This window comes from Cyclopterus lumpus, chromosome 9, assembly GCF_009769545.1.
Source record: "Cyclopterus lumpus isolate fCycLum1 chromosome 9, fCycLum1.pri, whole genome shotgun sequence".
Lineage (NCBI taxonomy): Eukaryota > Metazoa > Chordata > Actinopteri > Perciformes > Cyclopteridae > Cyclopterus > Cyclopterus lumpus.
The window spans coordinates 23,220,569-23,242,400 of NC_046974.1; the positions used below are offsets into that span (position 1 = coordinate 23,220,569).

General features: G+C 43.1%; 1 protein-coding gene across 2 annotated transcripts in view; it reads left to right on the forward strand.

Annotated features, from left to right (window-relative positions):
• The first annotated feature begins 2,151 nt into the window (after positions 1-2,151).
• Positions 2,152-21,832, forward strand: part of sh2b3 (SH2B adaptor protein 3) — a 43,450-nt gene continuing 23,769 nt past the window's right edge. Inside the window, exons 1-2 of one of the 2 annotated variants that reach the window (XM_034540932.1) lie at positions 2,152-2,383; positions 15,822-17,042. In XM_034540932.1, coding sequence (XP_034396823.1) covers positions 15,852-17,042 — 1,191 coding nt within the window. In that variant the 5' untranslated portion in view covers positions 2,152-2,383; positions 15,822-15,851. The remainder of the gene's footprint in view (positions 2,384-15,821; positions 17,043-21,832) is intronic. The other variant, XM_034540933.1, reaches the window with a different exon arrangement.

Genomic DNA, 21,832 nt, shown 5'->3' on the forward strand with positions numbered 1-21,832 from the left:
AACATTCTCCACGTTATAGTACACAAACCAATAATATTGAACACATTGTCCTGATATGGTACCCTGATTACATGATGTTTGTTAATGAAGCATTTGCTGTAAACCACTTAATTAACAGCGTTTTATGATATTCCATTGCTGTTCTGAGTACTTGAGTTTAAATTGTCTTTATAATAAAGTTGCAATGGCTAAGGCGTCGGATATGTTTCTTTTCCCCTTTCTTCATTATGCTGTACGTTATAGAGCCAAGTACAGTTGATGGGTAGTGAAAGCAGTCCTCAGGTCTTTTACTTAAGTAGCAGTGTGACAGTATCGAAATACTCGGATACAAGTAAAAGTCTTCCATTCACAATCTTACTCGAGTAAAAAAAGTACTATTCGTCAAATACACTTACTCAATGATTAAGTAGCACTCATTGTGCAGAACAGCCAATTTCAGACTGAAATGACTGTATTATGAACATAAATATTTTCCACACACTTCTTAATATGTATTTGGTTTCTGCCAGTAGATTCCCTGTTCCTTAAGTGCTGCTCTTGAGTGACATTCCTCCACTGACGGTCACGCGAGGCGTCATGAAACCACACACACATTCTTGGTGCTATTCGGCCCAAGTCTCACCAGGGGGCGCTGTGCAAAGAAAACCAACAACAACAACGAAAAACTTTATACAGCGAGTATTACAAGTATTACATCTTTCGACTTCGAATGCAATCAATGACTGCATTGGACACGACGGGACGAGTGACCCGTCTGGTTGAGATGAACCAGCAGGACGTTTGAGTCTCCAGAGAAGAGGAGACATTTCTAATATGTTGTTTTAATTTCCCCTTGTTCTTATTATGTAATAAGCAGTTTAAAGGCAAGAGATAGGCGATAGAAAATACGTGTGACGTTCCGGGTCGTGTCCTCGCGCTGAAGTATCCAAACGTATCGCGTCTGAATTCTCCACGGAGTCCGGACGGCTCGCGCATCTTTTACGCGCTGTACTGTACTTGACCATAATGCGGCTGCCGACTGCAGAGAGCTCCACGCACCTAACGGAACGGGGAAGCTACTTCCGGTCTTGAACATGTCAACATAAGAGCGCACGTTCAAACACTGAAGCGCTCGTAAAGAGAGCGAAAAGTTTCTCACGGTCATTTTTGGAAGCTGTAAATTTGTGGTGCTGAAATGTGTTAATAATGAATAATAAACAGGGATACTTCTGTTATTCACCCTCACTGATACAAATGGGGTAGGAACAAATAATAGAAACATGCAGTATAATGAGTATAATGAATCACAACTATCAAGAACGTTTAACTTTACAGTATTTAAGGTATTTTCCACTTCAGGACTAAATTAGTTTTGTCAACAGAGTGTGAATATGTGGGATCAATAGCACAATGTTTGGCACACACTTATCATGAGCTTGTATATTAAATAATTAAGCTAAATAAGTACCCAGTTAGATCATTAGAATGCTGATAGCATGTTAATGCATCACTAATAATTATATAAAAGTGTGATGTATAGAAATGTATCCACGTGGAGTACTTTTACTTCTATGCTATGAGCAGGCCTACATTCAATTTATTTTGAATACAGGACTTTTACTTTCAACAGACAATGTTATTAATATATGTATTGAGCAGTATAATGTAACTAAGTACAGTTACTCAAGTACTTTACTTAAGTACAGTTTTGAGGTGTTTGTACTTTTTTATTTTTTCCATTTTATGTCACTTTATACTCTTACTCTCCTATATTTTGGAGGCCAATATTATACTTTTTACCTCACTACTTATACATATACTTGCAGACACAGATTATTATAAAATATATATCCTAAATTGGCATTGCTAGAACTACTTATAGAATATCTAAATACTTCCTCCACCAGAGGTCGTTTGTGCACAGGGGCCCTTGTCGGTTATCCAAGCCGCGCTTGTTGCTAACTTAACGCGGGCAAGCGTGCGTCTCTTATTTTGAAAAGGCGGAGTCGGAATCGTTTTCGTGAATTTACTCCGACTTGGCACGAGCTTGACACAAGCCGGACCGCGGGCACAGTTTCTTTTGACAGCGGAAATGAGGAGTCGCCACTTTTTTACGCGTCAAGACCGTGGCTGAAAGTTTTTTCCTTTCCTCTTTTTTTTTTTTTTTTTTTTTTTTTTTAAATTTCGTTGAGGAGGAACCGTCGCGTGCGCTCAACTATGAGAGAGAAAGCGACGGGCTTTTTGAACATGCAGCTTCTCCCCCGATGTCCAGTTTCCTGTTGCTCCTCAGCGACGTCGTTTTGAGTTACTTTAGATGCTTCGCAACACATTTCCGTTATGCGAAGTCCAACTTGTTGGTTAGTCGTCGTGCTTCGGAGGGTGCCCGTCCGAGATAACGGAGAACGTGAGTATGTTTTGAGGACTATCAGCTTTCATTGCCTTCTCTTCTTAAAGTGCCTTGAACCATCACTAAACTCTTCACCACATGGGGGTAATCCCACAAAAATGACGAACCTGCACCAGCAGTCTGGACACATTTAGCTAGCTTCACATTTTTTCTTCGCTAATAATCGTCGAAAAGAGGTGCTCGTTTTAAATTTAAAGGGCTCTGCCTCTTTTCTGCTCGGGGCCGGTGGTCTTGGCGCAGACTTTTTACCCCCTTTAAAAAAAAAAAAAAAGTAGAGTTTTGTAATAGAAACACAGTCCTGTCATTTAATATCTTTGAGCTACTTTGCGTTACTTTTACATCAGCAGGGATAGCTGGCACAAAAGATGCACACGGCACGTGCTTTTTTTGGGGGTATGTTTAAGTAACGTTTAGTAGCTGAAGTGTGTGTGTGTGTGTGTGTGTGTGTGTGCGTGCGTGTGAAATGTTCAACATTATTTGGTGCAGACGTATACGCGATGGGCTCCATGGTGATGCCTATACCTATTGTGATACATGTTAACAGGTTGAACATGTAAATGAAGTGTCCTTCTTAAATGTTCAACCTGTCACAAGTATCACAATGGGTATAGGCATTCTTCGTCGTTGTATGGGGCAGACGTCATTATGTGTTGTTTGGGCGTGCGCGTGCTCAGGTCAGTGGTCCCCCCCCCCCCCTCATGGCTGAGGATGGAGAACAAGAGGAAGTGGGGAGCACTGACTTGGTTTCACAATCCAGTGTCCAGTGGGGGGGGGGGGGGGGGGGGAGGGGGTTCACTTCTATTCATTGTGTGTGTCACAGATTTGTATACAGGAGGATATTCCTTCAAAGTAACAGGCTTGACTGTAACTGTCTCTGTGTTTTGCTTTGACGTTCTGATGCAACAGGTGTGAAGCTTTGGTAATCAGTCGTTGAACAGTTTGCAGGAGCACTGAATATTGATCTTACAATCCTTTGGAAGTATTGTACTTAGATCGGCTTTGACCATTTCCAGTAGGTACCGTTTTATAGTTCCACAACATTATAGAGGGGTAAATATAGATTGTTTTACTCCACAACAGTATATAACGTGGTTATAACAACAAACAGCCCCACCGTGAGCAACATTAGAATTCTGCTTAAACGTTAATGCATCAGTAATAATAATCTTAGTAATAATAATTCTCTACATCTTCTGTCGAAAACTAAAAACACATCTTTTTCGACTATACCTTGAATTGGGGAAGTAGCGCCGTAGTAGCACTTAAATGGCTCTTATTGATAGCACTTTGTAGTTTAACTTTATTGAAGAAATTGTACTTGCTTGTTTCTTGTTGTTCTGAGTTTTAACTCATGGTTTAATGCACTCATTTTAAGTCGCTTTGGATAAAAGCGTCAGCTAAATGACATGTAATGTAATGTAATAATATAATAATGTAACGCTTTTGAAAGTCACAAAGTACTCACAATGAGGAATAGCATGTTTCAAAGTACATTTTGTCGATAATACTTTTCACCTACATTTTTACTGCTGGACTGGTACTACTTCCACCGCTGCCTTTTATTTCACTATGTCCACCCACAATGTCTCCCAAAGGTCAACATTATACCTTGGGAAAGGGCTTCCTCTATCTGCAAGCCTGTTCCTATTACAGTAATACAACAGGTCTCAGTTGAACTCGGAGAGAGCCGAAGCATATAAATATATTATATATATTTAAAATGTAATGAATCCGACGTCAGATGACGTGGCTAACTATCGGATGAGCTCTGGTTTTGTAACTCAGGCCCAACAAAGCCACGCGTCTTTGGGCCGGTGTTCGTGCAGTGTCCTACCAGGGATTTGACGGTTCTCACTGAGCAGCAGCCGATATTCACGAATAGGCATACAGAGGCTATTCCTTGAGATTGATGGCAAACTGAATGGACCCCCCACCCGCCCCCGCAAAAACTGTATTCATCAACCGCTGCTATCGTTAAAATGTGTTTAAAATACATGTGGGCAGCCAGTTATTAGACTTTGTCGAGCCATGCATATTGTGATATAGCACAATATTTCAAAACAAACAAGCTGGTGCAAGAAACGTGCCTCTGGGGTTTGGAAAGTATCGCCTGCTCGACTGCACACGATATTCTCCGTGGCAGACCGACTGAAGTCTGTCAACCAGACAAAAGGTTGACTGTAAATTAAAGGCTCAGTGCAGCTCCAGATCTTTAATTGGCGTTTACTATTGCAAATGTTTTCTGATGAAATTCCAAGAAGTGTTACACCGTTTACAGATTTTCTGCCACGTGACATGATTAACCGGTCGGGGAGTTTGTCCACCATAACACAACAAAGTCTGTGTTTCTCTATGATACGTCTTTCCTTGAAAGAAAAAATCAAATTGAAATGAGACATTCTTGAAGCGTCATGCACATTGGGTACATGTGTGGACTGTGGAAGGGAAGTGCAAAAAGGACCAGACGGTTCAATGCCATGAGGGCGATATCTCATGGGTTCTAAGAAATCCACTGAGACCACGAGAGAGGTCCGACCCACAGCGGCCCTAAGGAGAGGAGAAGAGAGGAGAGGAGAGGAATGAAAAATAGGGGAACCGTAGGAGATAGATTGGCTGACAGACGGAAAGTAGTAAAATGGAAAAATAAGAAAGCACTTTTCTGGTGTCGATAGAATATAAGTGTTTGTGTATTTGACTCACACATCATTTGGCCAGCCAAACAACAATGCAGGAATATGTCAGACTTACTTATGGAACTCAAACACACACACAGACACACGCACACACAAACAAAAGGCATACAGTAGTAGGGTTTAGATTCTTGCGTGTGTGCGCATTTGTGGAAGTGTTTTGGGGGGTAGGGTGGGGTGGGGCGGACGCACTCATGCGTGCCAGTATGTTTTTTTCCAAGGCAGCAATAATTAGAGGCTGTGTGTGTGTTTGCCTGTGTTTACCCCCGATGCGCCCCTGTTCTTGTTGTTGGAAGAATGCTGATTATAGGCCAGATTTAGCTGCAGCGGTACGAGGATGTAGCTTGAAAACATGTGTGCTTTTAGGCTCTGCAGTTGCAATACGTTAATGGATTTGTGTGAGTGTGAGTGAGTGTGCGTGTGTGTGTGTGTGTGTGTGCTTGGCCATAGGACGGGGTCAAGAGTTTGGCTTTTGTCAAGCTTAGGAAAAGAAACACCAGGAATGTTTGCTTTGTTTAGTTTTTTTTAGTCATGAGAAACTTCAAGTGTGCATACAACAATTAGTCCATTAATGTATTTACTTGTCGAGAACTATGTTGGTAAAAGATTCATTGTTTCTGTTGCTTTTTTAGTTTGTTGCAAAAATGCTAATTATTGACTGGTTTCAGCTTCTCCAATGTGTCAAATGTGACAGTAAAAAAAACGTAATTTGCTCACTGGAGACGGCACGCAGGTCTTTTTCTTTCTTTTCACATTTAAAAAAAACTCTCATAAAGCAAACAATGCATCAATTGAGAAAGCAATCAGCAGACGGCTGGATAATAATCGTTAGTTGCAGCAGTGCACGTAAATAGTTCTTTGTGTGTTTGTTCCTCGTGTCTTCAATTGAAGTGAAAGGAGGAACACACTCTCACACAATACACACACTTTGTATCATGTCATGTTTGTTTCCAAGACAAGGAGATATACAAAAAAAACCTGGATTCCTAGGTGGGGTTTTCTGTGTCAGAAAGTGTGAGGGGGGTTGTGTGTGTGTGTGTGTGTGTGTGTGTGTGTGTGTGTGTGTGTGTGTGTGTGTGTGTGTGTGTGTGTGCGACCTCCCCGAACCCCTCCATGCACACACACACACACACACACACACACACACACACTTGAATCAGAAACGCATCTTGAATAGGCATGACTCATTCATAAAGTGCCTGTGGACTTCAGCCAGAGATCCCACCTCCAAGCTGGAACATTTGAGTCTGCTTGAATTGGCCGAATTGTATTGATTTGTCTCAGCCGAGTTGTGAATGATGGATTGTTGTTTTTCTGACCCAGCCCGCATTTAAGGGTTCCAGTAAGATGTTGAGGTCAGTGTTCGGTGTCTTTGGAGACGAGGAACACACTTAAACTGTTTGGTTGTTCAGTGTGCGAGTATTTAACGTCTGTAGTGTGTGCATTCCAGTCCATGTTCATTTTTGTCAGGGCTCTGTGTGTGTGTGTGTGTGTGTGTGTGTGTGTGTGTGTGTGTGTGTGTGTGTGTGTGTGTTCATGTAAATGTTTATGTGCATGCATTCAGTGTTTCTTCTTTTTAACAGTGTGCAAAGTGTAGTGAAGGATGAGATTTGTGCAGTGCCCTCGAGGCCCTGCACGATCGTGCTTATTTTAAAACAACATTCAGATTCAGGTTTGCAAACGCATTAATAGACTCACAGATTTAATTTTGCTATCATAATTTGTGCCTTTTTCATCCCAAATATTAATGCTATGTGATGACCCCGTTTCATCTTGAATTGAATTATTGGGTATAATTTAAAAAATAACTGAAAATCTAAACGTATTGCAGCTTCTTTTTTTTTTGCTGCTGCTGCTCTTTTCTCTTTTATGTAATTGGAAATGGGTATTTGGGGCTTTTGGGGGGTTTGTGTGATATTGGTCAAACAACACGAAGGCGGCACCGTGTTTTGCTGGAACATTGTGACGGATATTTTCTGACAAACCAAAGAAATGAACTGATGAATGGAGAGAGTGAGCTGCAGACTCATCCAATAATCTTTCTACGGCCCCATTGAGCAACAGAGCTGTCCATAATATATGACTTGAACTTTTATTTTCACTCGAGTTGGGCAATAGTTATGCCATCATTAGTCATATCGGTTATACAATAAGTAACGTTGTGATTAGATGTTGAGATATTTTGGTTCACATGACTCATTCCCGCATAAATACGTCTCATTTTAGATTTTGAAAACCTCTCGTACTGTAATGACATTAACATCAGTTTGACTTTTTAAGGTGCAACTCTGAATACTTCGATATACTGCCAGCATAATGAGTCTCCAAAACGCAAAAGGCATTAAGTGACAGGTTGCTTGTGAGGCCTGGTGGTCACTGACCTCATTCCCTCAGTCTCCCCTTGCTACAACTCACATCCATCCATGCAGCCGAAGCCCAAAAAAAAAAAACTAACTTCCCTCTTTTCGTTTTGTCTCTGGGAGCCCTGTTTGAGTATTTCCTTGACATGCCAGGGTCCCTCTCTGCCAGCTAATGATAGACTGCTGACTGCAGAGACGTTTTGGATTAGTCATCGGTAGGTTGCCAGCCGACTGAAAGGATGCTTGTTAGCTAAATTACTGTACTACTGGGCACATACTAGTCATATATACTGTTTTCAGTTAAGTACAACCCTCAGATTTGACTTTCAATTCAATTCGATTTAGTTTTTTTATTCAGCCCAATATCACAAATTACAAATTTGCCTCAGAGGGGTTTACAATCTGTACACATACGTCATCCCTGTCCCAGGACCTCACATCGAATCAAGAAAAACTCCCCAAAAAACTGATAAAAACCCTTTCACAGGGAATAAAGGGAAGAAACCTCCAGGAGAGCAACAGAGGAGGAGCCCTCTCCCCGGATGGACAGAAGCAATAGATGTCATGTGTACAGAGTTACAACACATTTAATGAATATGACAGTGGTCTTGCTACTCCGGTCGGTTCCCTACTTATTAATCCTCCCTTGTGCCGGTTCGCTTTCTTATCCCAGATCCAGCCCTTTTTTCCGCCTCGTTCCTTTTCCCCAACCTGCCTCCCTCTGGCGGTTCCCAGGCCACAGGAAATGACCAGAAAGCGAACCCGGCTTTATTTTTGTGCGTCTCAAGAATAGCAGCATTGTGTCGTGTTGGAGGACGGCATTGTTGTGGGGAAAGTAAGAGAGAATTCTCTAAACAAAAAAAAAAAGCCCTCTGTGCCCAGTAGTATCTTGCCTAGCCTAGACACATATGCCGTAGAAAGGCTTCACTAGTTCACAGCTGTTACCGCCTCTTTTTTCTTTTATTCATTATGAAAGAAAGCAGTTTCAAGGACTGCGGACTGTTGAAAACAAAACAGTGATACTTATTTTTATGTGATTTAGCCACCGTAAATGCCAAACATTGAGAACTAATCTAGCTTTGTTTGTTATTGTGTGGGTATAATATTTGGTATTTTGTACTTAATTGTACTTTATTGTAAGTATGTTATCTTTTGTGCAGGCGTTACACAAATATAAACATGTCCTTGTCTTTGTGATACTTACCGTATGCGTTTGGAACAAAAGCATTTTTATGCTTTGCTGGTGGTTCATATTTGAAATAGACTTTGGTTGGGATGTAGTTGCAGGCTCCCCTCCCTCTTGTTTCACTCCGAATCAGCTGATGCGCCCCCTCCCAGGCCTATGGGAAGTTAAGGCTGAGGGTTATCTCATGTTTCGGTGCTACTTCCTCCTTCACAATATGTTCTCACAATTATGTAAGCTGTGCGCGTCTCGCGTTCTGCTCTGTTCGTTATCAAAGCCTTTTTTTTACATCTCACTTCACACAAACAGGAACACCGAGACTCGACCGATCCCTTCCCTGCAATTGTCCCCCCCCCCCCCCCCCCCCCCTGAAATGAAAGTCCATGTGTGGGGAATACAGCTGCATACATTGAATACAGCTGCATACATTGTACGCAGTCAATTACTACAGTCATTTGGGCTTTCCCTGCAAGTGAAAGTGGACTTGATCACGTTTCAATGCTCTACATTTCACAACCTTGAGCCTAAAAGTGTAAGAGTGAGTGCAGTACAATTATTTTGTTTCGGTCAGTATCGCTACATTGGTCATCGCATGCCAGCCGCATCCCCACGCTGAATGAGGGGGGGGTCTCCTCTCTGATGGCTCGGGGCTGATAGTTCTATTAAAAAGGTCCGAAGTTGATGGGGCTAACTGGGCAGCCTCGTCTGCATCCTCGTGGGAGCATTGTCGGGGTGTGGCCTGCTGGTGAGGAGTAGTGCACGTATGCATTGCGTGAATGCACACGTTTCATGAAACCCAAATCAAGCTCATAGCTTGGAATACAAAGTCCCATTCGACTTTAGCATCGAGGCTCAGAGGGACAGTGCGCAATTTTATATGTTTTTAATGCTCTTAATATAAAGAGCTTTCCATATGTTAACTTTTGATTATTCTGTATAAAGTCTGTCTGGTCAGAAAAGGCATTACTGAGTTAATTCTATCAGCCTCCATGGCTACGTACAGTTCATAATGTATGTTTATAACACTGACGGGTCCGTTTGAACTTTTCTCTCTTTTGGTACGATATGAAGTACACACAAAGGAATTACAGTCATACAATATCTTCAGTAACTGCTGTTGTACTTTGATATTCTGGTACCTTTTCCCCAACCCTGATGTAAGAGTGTTTTTTGGTATGCAGTGTGTGTGTGTGCGCGTGTGTGTGTGTGTGTGTGTCTGTGTGTGTGTGTGTGTGTGTATGTGTGTGTGTGTGTGTGTGTTGGTCGCCGCATGCCAGGGCAGGGCTTCCTGTTGCTCTGTGATTGCTGCCCAGAGCAGAGGCAAAGATCCCTCTTTAGCTCTGCCACCTGGACCCGACGCTATCGCCTCTTCTCCCGCTCCGTTTCCCCTGACTTCCTGCCTGCCTTCTCATTATGCCCTCATCTCGCTTTATGCCCATCCATGTGACCCCTTGCTTCGCTGTCTCCTCCTCTTCCTTTTCATGTTTTGACTCCCTCCCTACTTCCAGCCTCCCCTTCCTCCCTCCTCCTCCTCTCTCTCTTTTCTTAATAAGCCCCTAACTCCTGCTCTCGCACACCCACTTACTCTCTCCCTGCTTTGTGACTGGATCCCTGGCTCTGGGATTAATTCAGTGATTCAGGGAATGAAAATTAAAAGGTGGTAACAAAATCTGTTTTTTATTCCAGATCTTGTGATGCACATGTTGCCGCATTTCTCCATTTTCCACTCAAGTTTTACTGGAAAGAAAAACTGGAGTGTTTGAAGTCTCAGAGCGCCTTGATGCCATGTGGACTAATTTGGTTGTAAGCAATAGATTGGATCCGACTGATCTCGGTAATAAGGACAGGGCTATATAAAGGTCAGAAGGATGTGGCTCACTGTAAATTGCATTTCATATAATGATTGACAATTAGGAGCACATCCTAATTTTAAAACAAGCAAGCACTGCATGGAGGTGTACATCGGCACACATTCCCAAACGAGTTAGTCACACACACAGGGGGAGATTATCTTTTTGGTCATAAAGATTCCCTGGAGCCCAATGTGACATCCTCATATTTCTTTAAAACAAAAAAGGGAGCTCAGTCCAACTACAAGACCAAACATATTTATACGTGATAAAAGCATTTCTTTAACTAATCAGGATTTGTGACGTAAAGTTTAAAGTGACAACTTCACCTAACATCCACAGCGAGAGTACATTATTAACCAATATACTGATTATTATTAAACCCAATGATTAAGTACACTGTGATGTTAGCTGAGTAAAAGACACAGAGGAAAACAAAATTCACATTTAAGAAGCTTTGAGAAGCCATTTTAACTAATAAAATGGTTTTATGATTGATGATCAAAATAGCTGCTTGGGTATTTATCAGTCATTTTGTCTGCTAAATAGTAATTTAGTCCTAAATCCCACAGGCGCACATTACTATCATTTACTTAAGCTTTGAATAATAATAACTAATATAACTTGAGAATTGGGGGGGTGGGGTTGTTTCCATTACAGCCAGTCAACACATTAGAAATTCTGCATCTTAAACCACTTTTACCCCGGCTTCAGCATGTGGCAATGGCAGTCACCGCCTGCTATGAATACATGAACTGAGAGCTCAGAGACCTAATTTTGTGCGTGTGTGTGTGTGTGCGTTTGTGCCAGTGCATATGTGTCTATTACATCAAAAGAGCTGCTCCCAGCCTGGGACAACAGGGAACACACAGTGGTGTGTGAGACCTGATACCAAGCTCTTGAGATATAAATAGGACCTCCCTGCAACGAGGCTCCCACCAGCAGCATTGATAATGCTCTGTGTGTTGTGTCTCTGTCAGACACAGTGTCTTTGTAGATTTTACATTTCTTGGTTTTGCTCAGAAATGAATGCATCTCTATTTTTTTAATTCTCTTAATCTCAATTTGGTGGTGGTAATGTTTGTGTTGGTCGGAGGCGCACGCGTGGAAGTGTTTTTGTATTTCAAAAGACAATGCTGGTTTCATGGAAATAGCATCTTGGATCTGCTCCCAATAGGCCAAAGTCAGGATACTGTTTACTGGCCACCACAGAAATACTGCCAGCTCCTCTGTGTTTGGCCTTCAGCGGGAACGGCATACCAGCGCATCACATGCTCATCCCCCCCAATGTGTCCAGAGGTTGATCCAAAGTCATGAGGTTTCTCCCGCTGACGAGATCAATTCACGTGTGTGTCTTTCTTGCATCCTGTTTCCTTCCTGCTTGCTTAAAAAATAAATTTAAAACATCAGCATTAGGCAGAAAAAAAGGGAGTTTAGTTCCACTTCGGGTGTCAGGAGCAACACAGTGTTGAGGGGCAGTAAGAACTGTGCTACACGTTTCTGTTATATTGTGTCCTGACTTTTTATAGGGCTGATATTCTTTTATTTCTTTCAACCCATCTAGATCTTAACATTGACTCTTCAAACTATTTGGGTCCTCCCTAACATCCACAGTGCATCAGGGCATTTGTTATAATTAAAGATTAATCAGCTAGTTTCTCAAATAATGGTTCAGAAAATTGTGAAAAATCACATGTTTTCCAAAGTGTCAAATTCATGTGGCTTGTTTTGTCTGACATCGTTGTAAATTGAATATAATAATGTTGGTCAGACATAGGAGAGCGTCAAATCCCCACATTTTAGAGGGTTTGTATTTCCTACTTGAAAAACTAGTAAACCATCTGTTGACCGACCAGTCAATTAACCGGCAGTTGTTCCCGCTTGGTAGAACTCACGTCAGAGGTGCAGATAAGGAGCCAGTACTAGTCTTTCTAAATTGTCAGCTGTCACAAGCTGCCGTCCCGGGCAGGCTATTTTCTTTCTAGCACCTGCTCGACTCGTGCGTTTCTCTAGCAAAAGCAAATGACTACTAAGTTTTGTAGACGTTGCTGATTTTTTTGGTGCTATTTTTTACGTAACAGTGGTTTGAGCCGCGGCCTCTGTGCGTTTTCTTTTAGGCTCCTCACGGCGTTGACACTTCAGCAAAAGTTGTACCAGATTGAGAGTGAGACAAAGAAAGCAATCTGTGTGAGTGTGTGTGCAATTGTCACAGGGAAGAATGTAGTCATTGAGGAAGAGGACGGGGGAGTGATGAGGAAGGTGAGGAGGACAAAGACACAAGGGAACTATGACTCTATCATGCGGGAATGTTTTGAATTTGCAACTCGGTGTGGTTCTGAATTGGCCTATTTTCATCTGTCGTCCCCCGCTGAACGCTGTCTAGCAAAACAATAACGCGATAACACAAAGCGCCAAGTCGAGGTCAGAGGTCCTGGTTGAGAACAAAGGAAGAAGGCGCACAAACTGTATTTTACTTTTTGTTTTCCCTCGCAGCGTGAGCGTCGAGGTGTAAGTAAAGGAAGCACGGATCCCAAGCACATCTGGAGATTCTCATACCAGAGGGCAGAGAGGGTGAAAAGAAAGGGGGGGGGGAACCATGGGAATGGAGACGGCCGAGCACCCCGGAGGGATACAGCTAGAGGGAAATGTGTGAGTGCATGATCTGTAGTTATGTCAGTCAGTGCTGAGTCATTCGCTGGGCTGGCCGGGCAGATAGAAACAGGCTTCTGGTGGTGGTGGGAGGGGGGGAGGGGAGGGCCAGTTGGAGGGGCACAAGGGGGGCACGCACTGAGCATGCTCTGAAAAAGTACCGGAAGGGAATTAGTTGTTGTGACAGGACACGTCCAGGAACTTTGGTGACGCAATATTTCACGGTGCCAGGTTTTCACTAACGCACGTGTTGTCCCCCCTCCCCCGCCCCTGGTATGTTTGTTGGTACTGTGGGGAAGAAGAAGAAAATGATTAAAACCGAGTAACAAATCTTAAAGGATTCACAGCTCCCCTTCTCTGAACGTTGTCGTTTATGACGGCGAGAGGAAAGGAGAGATGGTAGCCGAGCGATAACGAGACGTGTTGCTCCATGTTTGGCCCGACCACAAGTCGCCCCTGTCCCCTTCTATTTCTTGTGGTTTTCTGTGACCCCCCCCCACACACACACACACCAACACACACTCACACTTAGAAAAGACCCTTCTGTGCTGCACTGGAGAAAAAATCCGATACTCCGTAGATTAAAATGGGACCAAAAATGATTTAGTAAAAACAAACCTGTTGATAAAACTTAATTTAACAAGGTTTGTTTTTTTTGCTACATGACAGCCAGGTGAACGTCTCACAACTCTGCGGCGGGTTATATAACGTTGTATCCATGGGTTGTCTGCACAAACCAAGAAGCTCCATTGTTGCATCAGCTAAGGTCTCTTATGGTTCTTTGACAATATGTCCTCCTCTTCCTCCGACGTCTGTGACTATGGGTTGAGCATACTCGGGGGGGGGGGGGTGGAGGGGGAGTCAGTGAGGAAAACGCATTATGGAGGGTAGGGGGTAGAGCTCCCATCTACAGTATATCGTTGAGTACTTAGGAAGGCATCCTGTTTCCTCTTTTATGTGGGACTATGTGGTTAGCTCCAAAACCACTGCCTTATTTCTCTTTTATTAAAAAAATATAGACAAAAGTAGCAGTTAGTTAACGATGGCGGATAGGTAAGGGCCTGGTTGTTGTTGACTTCTTTTCGCACAGAACAGCGATGGTAAAGTGAAGCTTTGACACTAAAATAAGGATGTTTTTTTTAATGTGGCCATCAAGGGAATTCTGTCCATATTATTAGAATGAGCAAAATCTTCAGGTATTTGCAAAGATCGGAAAGCCTACGGAGGTGAAACTAATCGGTAAAAACGGTGTGTCAGTGTGCAGCAACAGAAGCATAAAAGTGAAACACAGCTCAGAACAGAGAATAAGAAGTAGCGGAGGCCAAACACCCCCCCCCCCCCATTATGCAGCGTCCACGCTTTGATTCATGGAGGCCAGGATCTTTGTTGCATGTCATACCTTCATTTCCTGTCTTTTCTTTAGAGTCTGCTCTCAAAGAAATGTCAGCAGTGGCCAAACAAACTCAAATGTAGCAGCCAGAAAGTCGGCACGCAGTAAGACCCGAGAAAATGATCATCAAACACCATTTGTAAGCAGTTATTTCCTTTACGAGCAGCATAGTTTATTGTTTACTTTTTAGGGGGTAAACAAGCATGTTGTCGGCCCATCATCATCATCGGCTGCATATGGAGTGAGAACATGATCTGACCATAACAACATCTGATGCACAGAGCTCCCTATGGTGCCAGGTTTAGGCTTCATATTTCCTAACTAAGCAGTTAGGAGAAAAGACCCTTATCCGTGTAGATTATTGGTTCATATCAGGGAAGGTGTGACAATGTTCTTAATCCATTTTTTTTTATCGAAGCCACTGCTCTTTGGGGACCAAGAAAAGAGACGATTTGAGCGAGAAAATTGGGTGTGTGGTCAAGTGGCCACAGTCCATGTTATAACCCTGACAGGGCTTCAAAAACAACAAAATAAAAAAGCAGAAGGAGCACTGAAACAGGTCACACACACGGATGGCCAAGCAGGCAGTGTGGTTGATTGAGACATTTTTCAAACCAGACTTCCTCAAGTCAGGGCTTCATTCAGTGTCTGTCCTAATGACTTCTGGCTGTTTTCATTCATTTCAAATACCCGAGACTCTGTCATCCATATCGGTGCAATTTGGAAGTGATTTGTCAATTCTAGTGACTCCACTTATCTCTCCTCATTTCCTTTTTTTTTCTCTGACAAACTTTTCTGTGTTTTTGCTCTCGATTCAATTGACTGTTTTTCCACAAATTGAATGGTTACCGATTGTCCTTTGAGTGAACTTGGGGCCGTCCTCATCCGTTAAGATATTCTATGACTGGTTGATTGCCAGAGATTCTTTACAGGCCCACGTAATCCAATTTTGTTTCTGTTTGAGAATGAGCACAGATAAAATCAGACTTTTGGCTGTCCTTACTCAGTGTTTGCATTGTTTTAAACTTTCTAGTAGTTCAAAGAAGTGCTCCGACTGTTCAGCCAGAGCTCTAGTTTTTGCACAAAAAACCTTTTGCACTCCACATTATCTTGATTTGCCTCTAATTGCATTTCCATATCTCTCCTTTTGTTTGTCCCTCAAACATCTCCTTTTCTGCTTCTTTGCTCAACCGTCCATCCCTCCACTCTTGTCTCCAAATCAACCCCTTGACCCCCACCTCCTTCTCCGACCATCCATTTCTCATTTCCTCTTCCCCTTTTTCTATCTCTTTTCAACCTTCTTTGTCTCGCAGCAGTGATTCTCAGCCGCTCTGGTTACTGCAATGAATGGTAACACTATCCATCCAGCCAACACCACCACAGCGACAGCAGGAGGAGGCGGCCCAGGCGTGGCGGCGCCCCCGCGAGGCTGGAGGGAATTCTGCGAACTGCACGCCATCGCCACAGCCCGGCAGCTGGCCGGACACTACCGAAGCTTCGCCAGAGATCAACCGCAGCATGACGTGCTCCCGGCGGAGACCTTCTCCAAGCAGTTCACCGACCTCTTCCAGCAGCACTTCTGCGGCGAGGTTGACAAAGATGGCGCTCTGCTCGGCCAGGGCACAGGCTCCAGTTCTACCGGTAGCGCTTTCTTCACCACTCCAGGGTCCCCTCCTCTCCTGTCACAGACCGTGATTGGTCGATTGCGGATCACATCTCTGTCTGGGGTACAGGACTATCGAGAGGCGGGCCGGCCGAGCGGAGGAGCGGCCGTGGTGTCGCCAAAAGGGGAGCCGGCGGTGGCGAGCCGGGAGCAGGAGCAGCCACTGCGATGTGCGGCGGGCAGCTCCTTGTCGGGAAACCCGGTGGTGCTCAGAGGGTCAAATCGTGGCCTAGGCAGCGGGTCGCTGCTGATTCGTAGCCGTAGCAGTGAGGAGATCTCTGGCACCAATCGGCGGCAGGTATCTGAACGGTACTCCTCCGACTCCTCAACCTCCAACCCCGCACACGCTGACATCACACATTTCTCCGTCAGCCAAATCCGGCAGACCGTAAGACGGCTGCTCAAAAAACGGCCCAGCCCCCACTCATCCCAGGACCTGGCTCCTAACAACCCCAACCCCACGACCGGCAACAATCCCCCAAATAATGGTGACAGAGTGGGCGGGATTTCCTCCACAAACGTGGAAGTGTCCTCCTCCCCCTCCCCCTCTTCCTCCCACTCCCCCTCTTGTCTGACCTCTGAAGCCTTGCCCCCAGCCTCTTCACACATGTCTATGGCTGGAGTAGCCTCTCACTTCCTGGATCGCTTTCGTTGGTTACGTAGCGGAAGCATGAGGCAGAAGAGGTCAGAGGTGAGTGGCTGCTGTAAAGAGGGCCAACTGAAGTACTTACTAGTGGAAGACACTATCTCAGACACTCAGCCCCGCTGGCAACGCTGCCGCCTGCTGGTCAGGAGGATCAGGGACGCTCAAGTAGCAGGAAGAGGAAGAGGAGGAGAGAGGTACCAGTTGGAGCTCTATGATCCTCCAAAGGTAGAAACATCTGCTCACGCTTACATCTATACACACATATCTTACACTGCAGTTATTAGAAACATGAACACATTGTGGGTGTAATTAAGGACTATATGTCCATTATATATGTTTGATTGTCCACACTAAAAATCCACACATTCAATAGCCTCATGTATTGCCATTCCAAACGAAATGTGATGACTGACTAACGGTGTCTAAAAAGGGTGCTCATTGGTGCCACAGGAAGGAGAGAGAGGAAGTTAGAGCTCGCTCAGTTCAGCGATGGCTGCAGTACATGTTGCGTACATCTAGATAGACGTAAATACTGCCATCACTCTTCAGGTTTGTTTTGGTGGCAACACATGTGGCAAGATTAAGGGAAACGTACTTTTAGCTTCCTTTCCAAACGTGAGTCAGCAAAGAAGTATTGCAACTGTGCTGTTTTTCAAAGTAAATCTACGTCAATCTGACCCCAAAGTTAATGCACATAAATTAGTAATATCAGTAGTATCCTATTTTATTTTTTTCAACAGTGGTATCTTCTCATCTTACTCTCGGCTACAAAAGGAATAAGCTAAATATTGAACTTTCCAGACCAGTAAATGGAATTTCAGACTACAGCAACTCTTGTCCGACTGTGGCTGCTGTATTTGTTCTAGTTTTTCTAGTATTGAAATTAAGAAGACGGTCAAAGCAAGATGAGCCTCATCATCACGTTTTTGATTAATGCATTTGGAAATTAGTACGATTTACTTGTGAAGTAAATCCAAACACCCAAATGTGATATGTACAACATTCATGATTTAAAAAAAATCTTATTATGGCTTACTATTATTATTTGTTTATTGTAATTGTAACATGCAGATGTACATGAGGCTGCATTTATGTAACTGACAATTCCTCGGTTCCTGTTTAGAGCAGGTGCCTGCTTTAATAAGACTGTGTTTCACAAGAACGTGTGTCTTTGCAGTTCTTGCAACTGTTTGTAGAGCGTCTTCTCAGAAATCGTCACACCACTGAACCATCCACCGGCTGCCAGGTTCCTCAGCTGGTGTTCCACATCTGGGGAGGATGGAGAGTTCTGTCGATCTGTTTGTGTTCATCAATACGATGGAAACCCACAGAAGCCTTTAAAGGGCTTTAAAAGGGTTAATGCCCTAAAGCCAGGCTGTGTCACAAATGCATGTGCACACTTGCACACACAGAGGCACAATGTAATTTCCTGTTTCTAGTTGTTTTAGTCACAGGGGTTCCCCCCCACCCCCTTTTTCTTCAAATAATTTATTTTCTCTGTTTGTTTTGGTTTTATAAATGATATTTTGCCACATCTGAGAAGCTCTTATTGCTGTACAGCAGAGCAGAAGGGTCACTGTTAAAACGCCGTCATTTGTTTCACACTGATAACCTTTTGAGATACGATAACGGATAGTTTGCCCTTTAACCTAGTTAAAGAAGCCCTAGGCCATAGTTGCTGTAAAGACGGATTTAATCTATCTGTGCCTCGCCGATTATTGTCACGCATTTCTTTGTAATACAGTAATTTTCATGCATTACTGTAAGCACATCATTTGCTCTGTGTGGCATTTTTTGTGCTCAATTACCTCAAAGAATCTGCAAAATGCACGTCTCCTTTTACTCTTTAGTGAGTAGATATGCCTCCTACACGGTTTCCTGTTTGTGTCGCTTCAGCCAGTCAAAACATTTCTTCGTATTACCTCATGATGGGTACATTAACTCAACAATCAGAAACATATTAAATTGTCCTCTTTTAAATATGTGTATTTTTAAGTTTCGGATGAAGGAAGATCAGCTCGCCCTCGAGGCCCTATCCTTGCCTGTCGGCTCATCACAACACAGCAAGATGTGTTTATTTTTTTATGTCGTTGTACATGCTTGGCTCCACACATGAGACCTCATGGCAACAAAAACCTGTAATAATTCCAGATGGGGCCAGCTGCAAGGCTGCATGTCCTTGCACACCCAGTCCCCCAAGATCCCCAAACCAGGAATCAGTTTGGAGTGAGTTGACTGACCGTCCTAGTCCTAGTCCACCTACAGAACAGGGCCGTAAAGTTCAGTCTCTTCAGGTTGTGTGCATTCAAATGTGTATTCTGGCACAAGCAAAGGTAAATGAAAAATACCTCTCTGTGTGTGTGTGTGTGTGTGTGTGTGTGTGTGTGTGTGTGTGTGTGTGTGTGTGTGTGTGTGCACGCTTGTCGTGTTTTTATATTTAGCAGCCCTCAGCTCTTCAGCCAGCTGCAGCCCTAACCATGTGCGTGAGGTAATTCAGTTAATGATAGAGCCAGCTGTGTGCGTGTGTGTGTGTGTGTGTGTGTGTGTGTGTGTGTGTGTGTGTGTGTGTGTGTGTGTGTGTGCACACATACATATTTGATCAGAATTAGGAAGGTATTGGCAGGATTCTTTGGAGCTGATTGCAAGGGTTCTTTAGTTAACCAACTGTATTGCTGTTCTGACTGAGTGCTCCCCTCACTGTGTGTGTGTGTGTGTGTGTGTGTGTGTGTGTGTGTGTGTATGTGTGTGTGTGTGTGTGTGTGTGTGTGTGTGTGTGTGTGTGTGTGTGTGTGTGCGTGCGCGCGTGCATGTGCGTGCGTGATAGAGAGAGGTCTTGGCAGGACAGAGAGTTTAGGCCCTGAGAATGGCCTTAAAAGGCAGGAGAACTGTGGACTTGCATGCACAAATTTAAACATACAGAAGAAAAGAAAATGCATCCATGCATTCAAACCATAAAAGAAGTCACATGCTGTGTTGGGGTTGTTGAGTTATATATTGTGCTGGTAGCGTTTATTTTGTGTAGGTGTCAATTAGGGTTTCACACATCTGTGCCCTATTTATGTGTATGTATGTGTGCTTGTGTGCCTTCATGCTGCACAGGAGATAATAATCTATGCGTAGTGTTCATATGTATTTTAATTTATATCTTTCTTTGTGAGAATATCAGTGAGCTCATTTTGCACAAAGGAGGAAGCTGCAGGATAACTGATGAATATATTTGCGTGAGAAAGTTCCAGTCACAATTGGCCTGCCGGGGGAAAAGTTGAGCCAGGTTCTTTTAATGCAACGCTAATGTCAGCTCAAACATAGCTTTAAACTGCTTAATCCAGACGCGAATACCAAACTCCCTACTTTTGTCTGAAGACGTAGATGAACGTAAATGATGGGAAAACACAGGATAATGACCGTTGAATCTGTCTGTCAAACTGCTCCCATGTATTTTCCCATCTTTATAGTCTAGTATGTGTAAATGACCGCATTTGATTTGTCAAGGATTTTGTTCTCTCAGCAAATCACCAGAATGACGACGTAACTTATATTAACTTTAAAACAGCAGGAGAAATAAGCAAACAACTGGCATGGGACTGCAAAGATGTCGTTACGGTTGTGTTCAAATTGAAAACATTTAAAAACAGAGGCTAGAGCTTTCATTTTTTAGGACACTTTTCTCTTTCATGCTCCTATATTAGCTGTGGAAAAAAATTAATACCATGGTCCAGTGATAGTTTAACACTTTATAGTGTTGTGCAAAAGGTCCAAGCCTAAAATGATAAAATGTTAAATTAGTGATGTTATAACAATATTGGATAATTACAGCATTCAATTAATGTGGACCAAAAAATGTCAACCTACTCCAATTTGTTGCTAATTGAATGAAAGATGATGCTTTAATTATTCCTCATGATGAATTACTTAATAAGAAAATGTATTAAAAATGTTTTTTAAAAAGAGATAAGATTCAAAGCCTATATTAAATAAATTCAAGAATGCATTCAGGAAATTCAGGGGAAATGTTAAAAAAGAGACTTCAGTTTTTCCACTAGAAGAGGGTAGATTTGATGCATCACACAGTCTGTATTTTCCTATTTATTATTTTTGCAGATGGGATGACAAAATAGCGATGTAAGTGATGTAACACTTGTTTTATTACAGAAGTGAATCTTGTCATGTCAGCTGGAACAAGCAGAAGTCCCCATAATGTCCTCCAGTGTCATCTCAGACTTTAAGTCTCTATCTCGCCTCTGCCTTGAAGGTTTTGCTTTGATTAGGCCACACCGACACCGGTAAACTATTAACATTACCGTCATATTTTTACATGAAAATAGCTGAAAGGAATGTGAGTGGCATTTGTTCTGGTATCTAATAATAATAATGTGCAGTTTTCCTCGCCTTCGGCTTATCTCGAAAACCTCCGCCAGCTTTGACTTTCTCTCAGCCGAGGTAACGTTTCGGCAAGGCCGAGCCCCACTTTTCTTTTCATCTGACGTGCGGTAGTCAAGGTTACAGACGAGGTTAGCGCCTTGCCAGGAAAATCGTGGTATTCTGTCCTCCAGAGACAGTTCCAACAGACTGCTGCAGTCCGATACGTTTCCTCAGACCTCCTCTTAATCACACTCATCTCATCTCAGCTGTGTTTGTGCTTTTGCATGCGTTGGTTTCAGCTCTTCTCGTCTGGCCCTCGTGGTTTTGTGCTCTCTCACACATATTTTCATGTATTTTGAGATATAGAATAAAAGCGTTGTCTTCGTCTTTTCTCTCCCCGTGCCATCAGGCTCAAGCGGCAGTTTATCTTGAGCCTTCAGAACAAAGACAAAAATAAAAGAACTTCCAGTAAAAGGCCTTCTGTGAAGCCAAATGCGGCATTATGTCTTATCAAACCATCAGGATTACAGTTAGGTGTAGTCGAAATGTGTTTTAAATACATGCATTCTTGTATTTACATTTACTTTTACACGTTCTTCCCGCTACATCTCTGCAGAGTTTAGCTTTTTTCCCTCTCGCTAAGTAGGAGACAG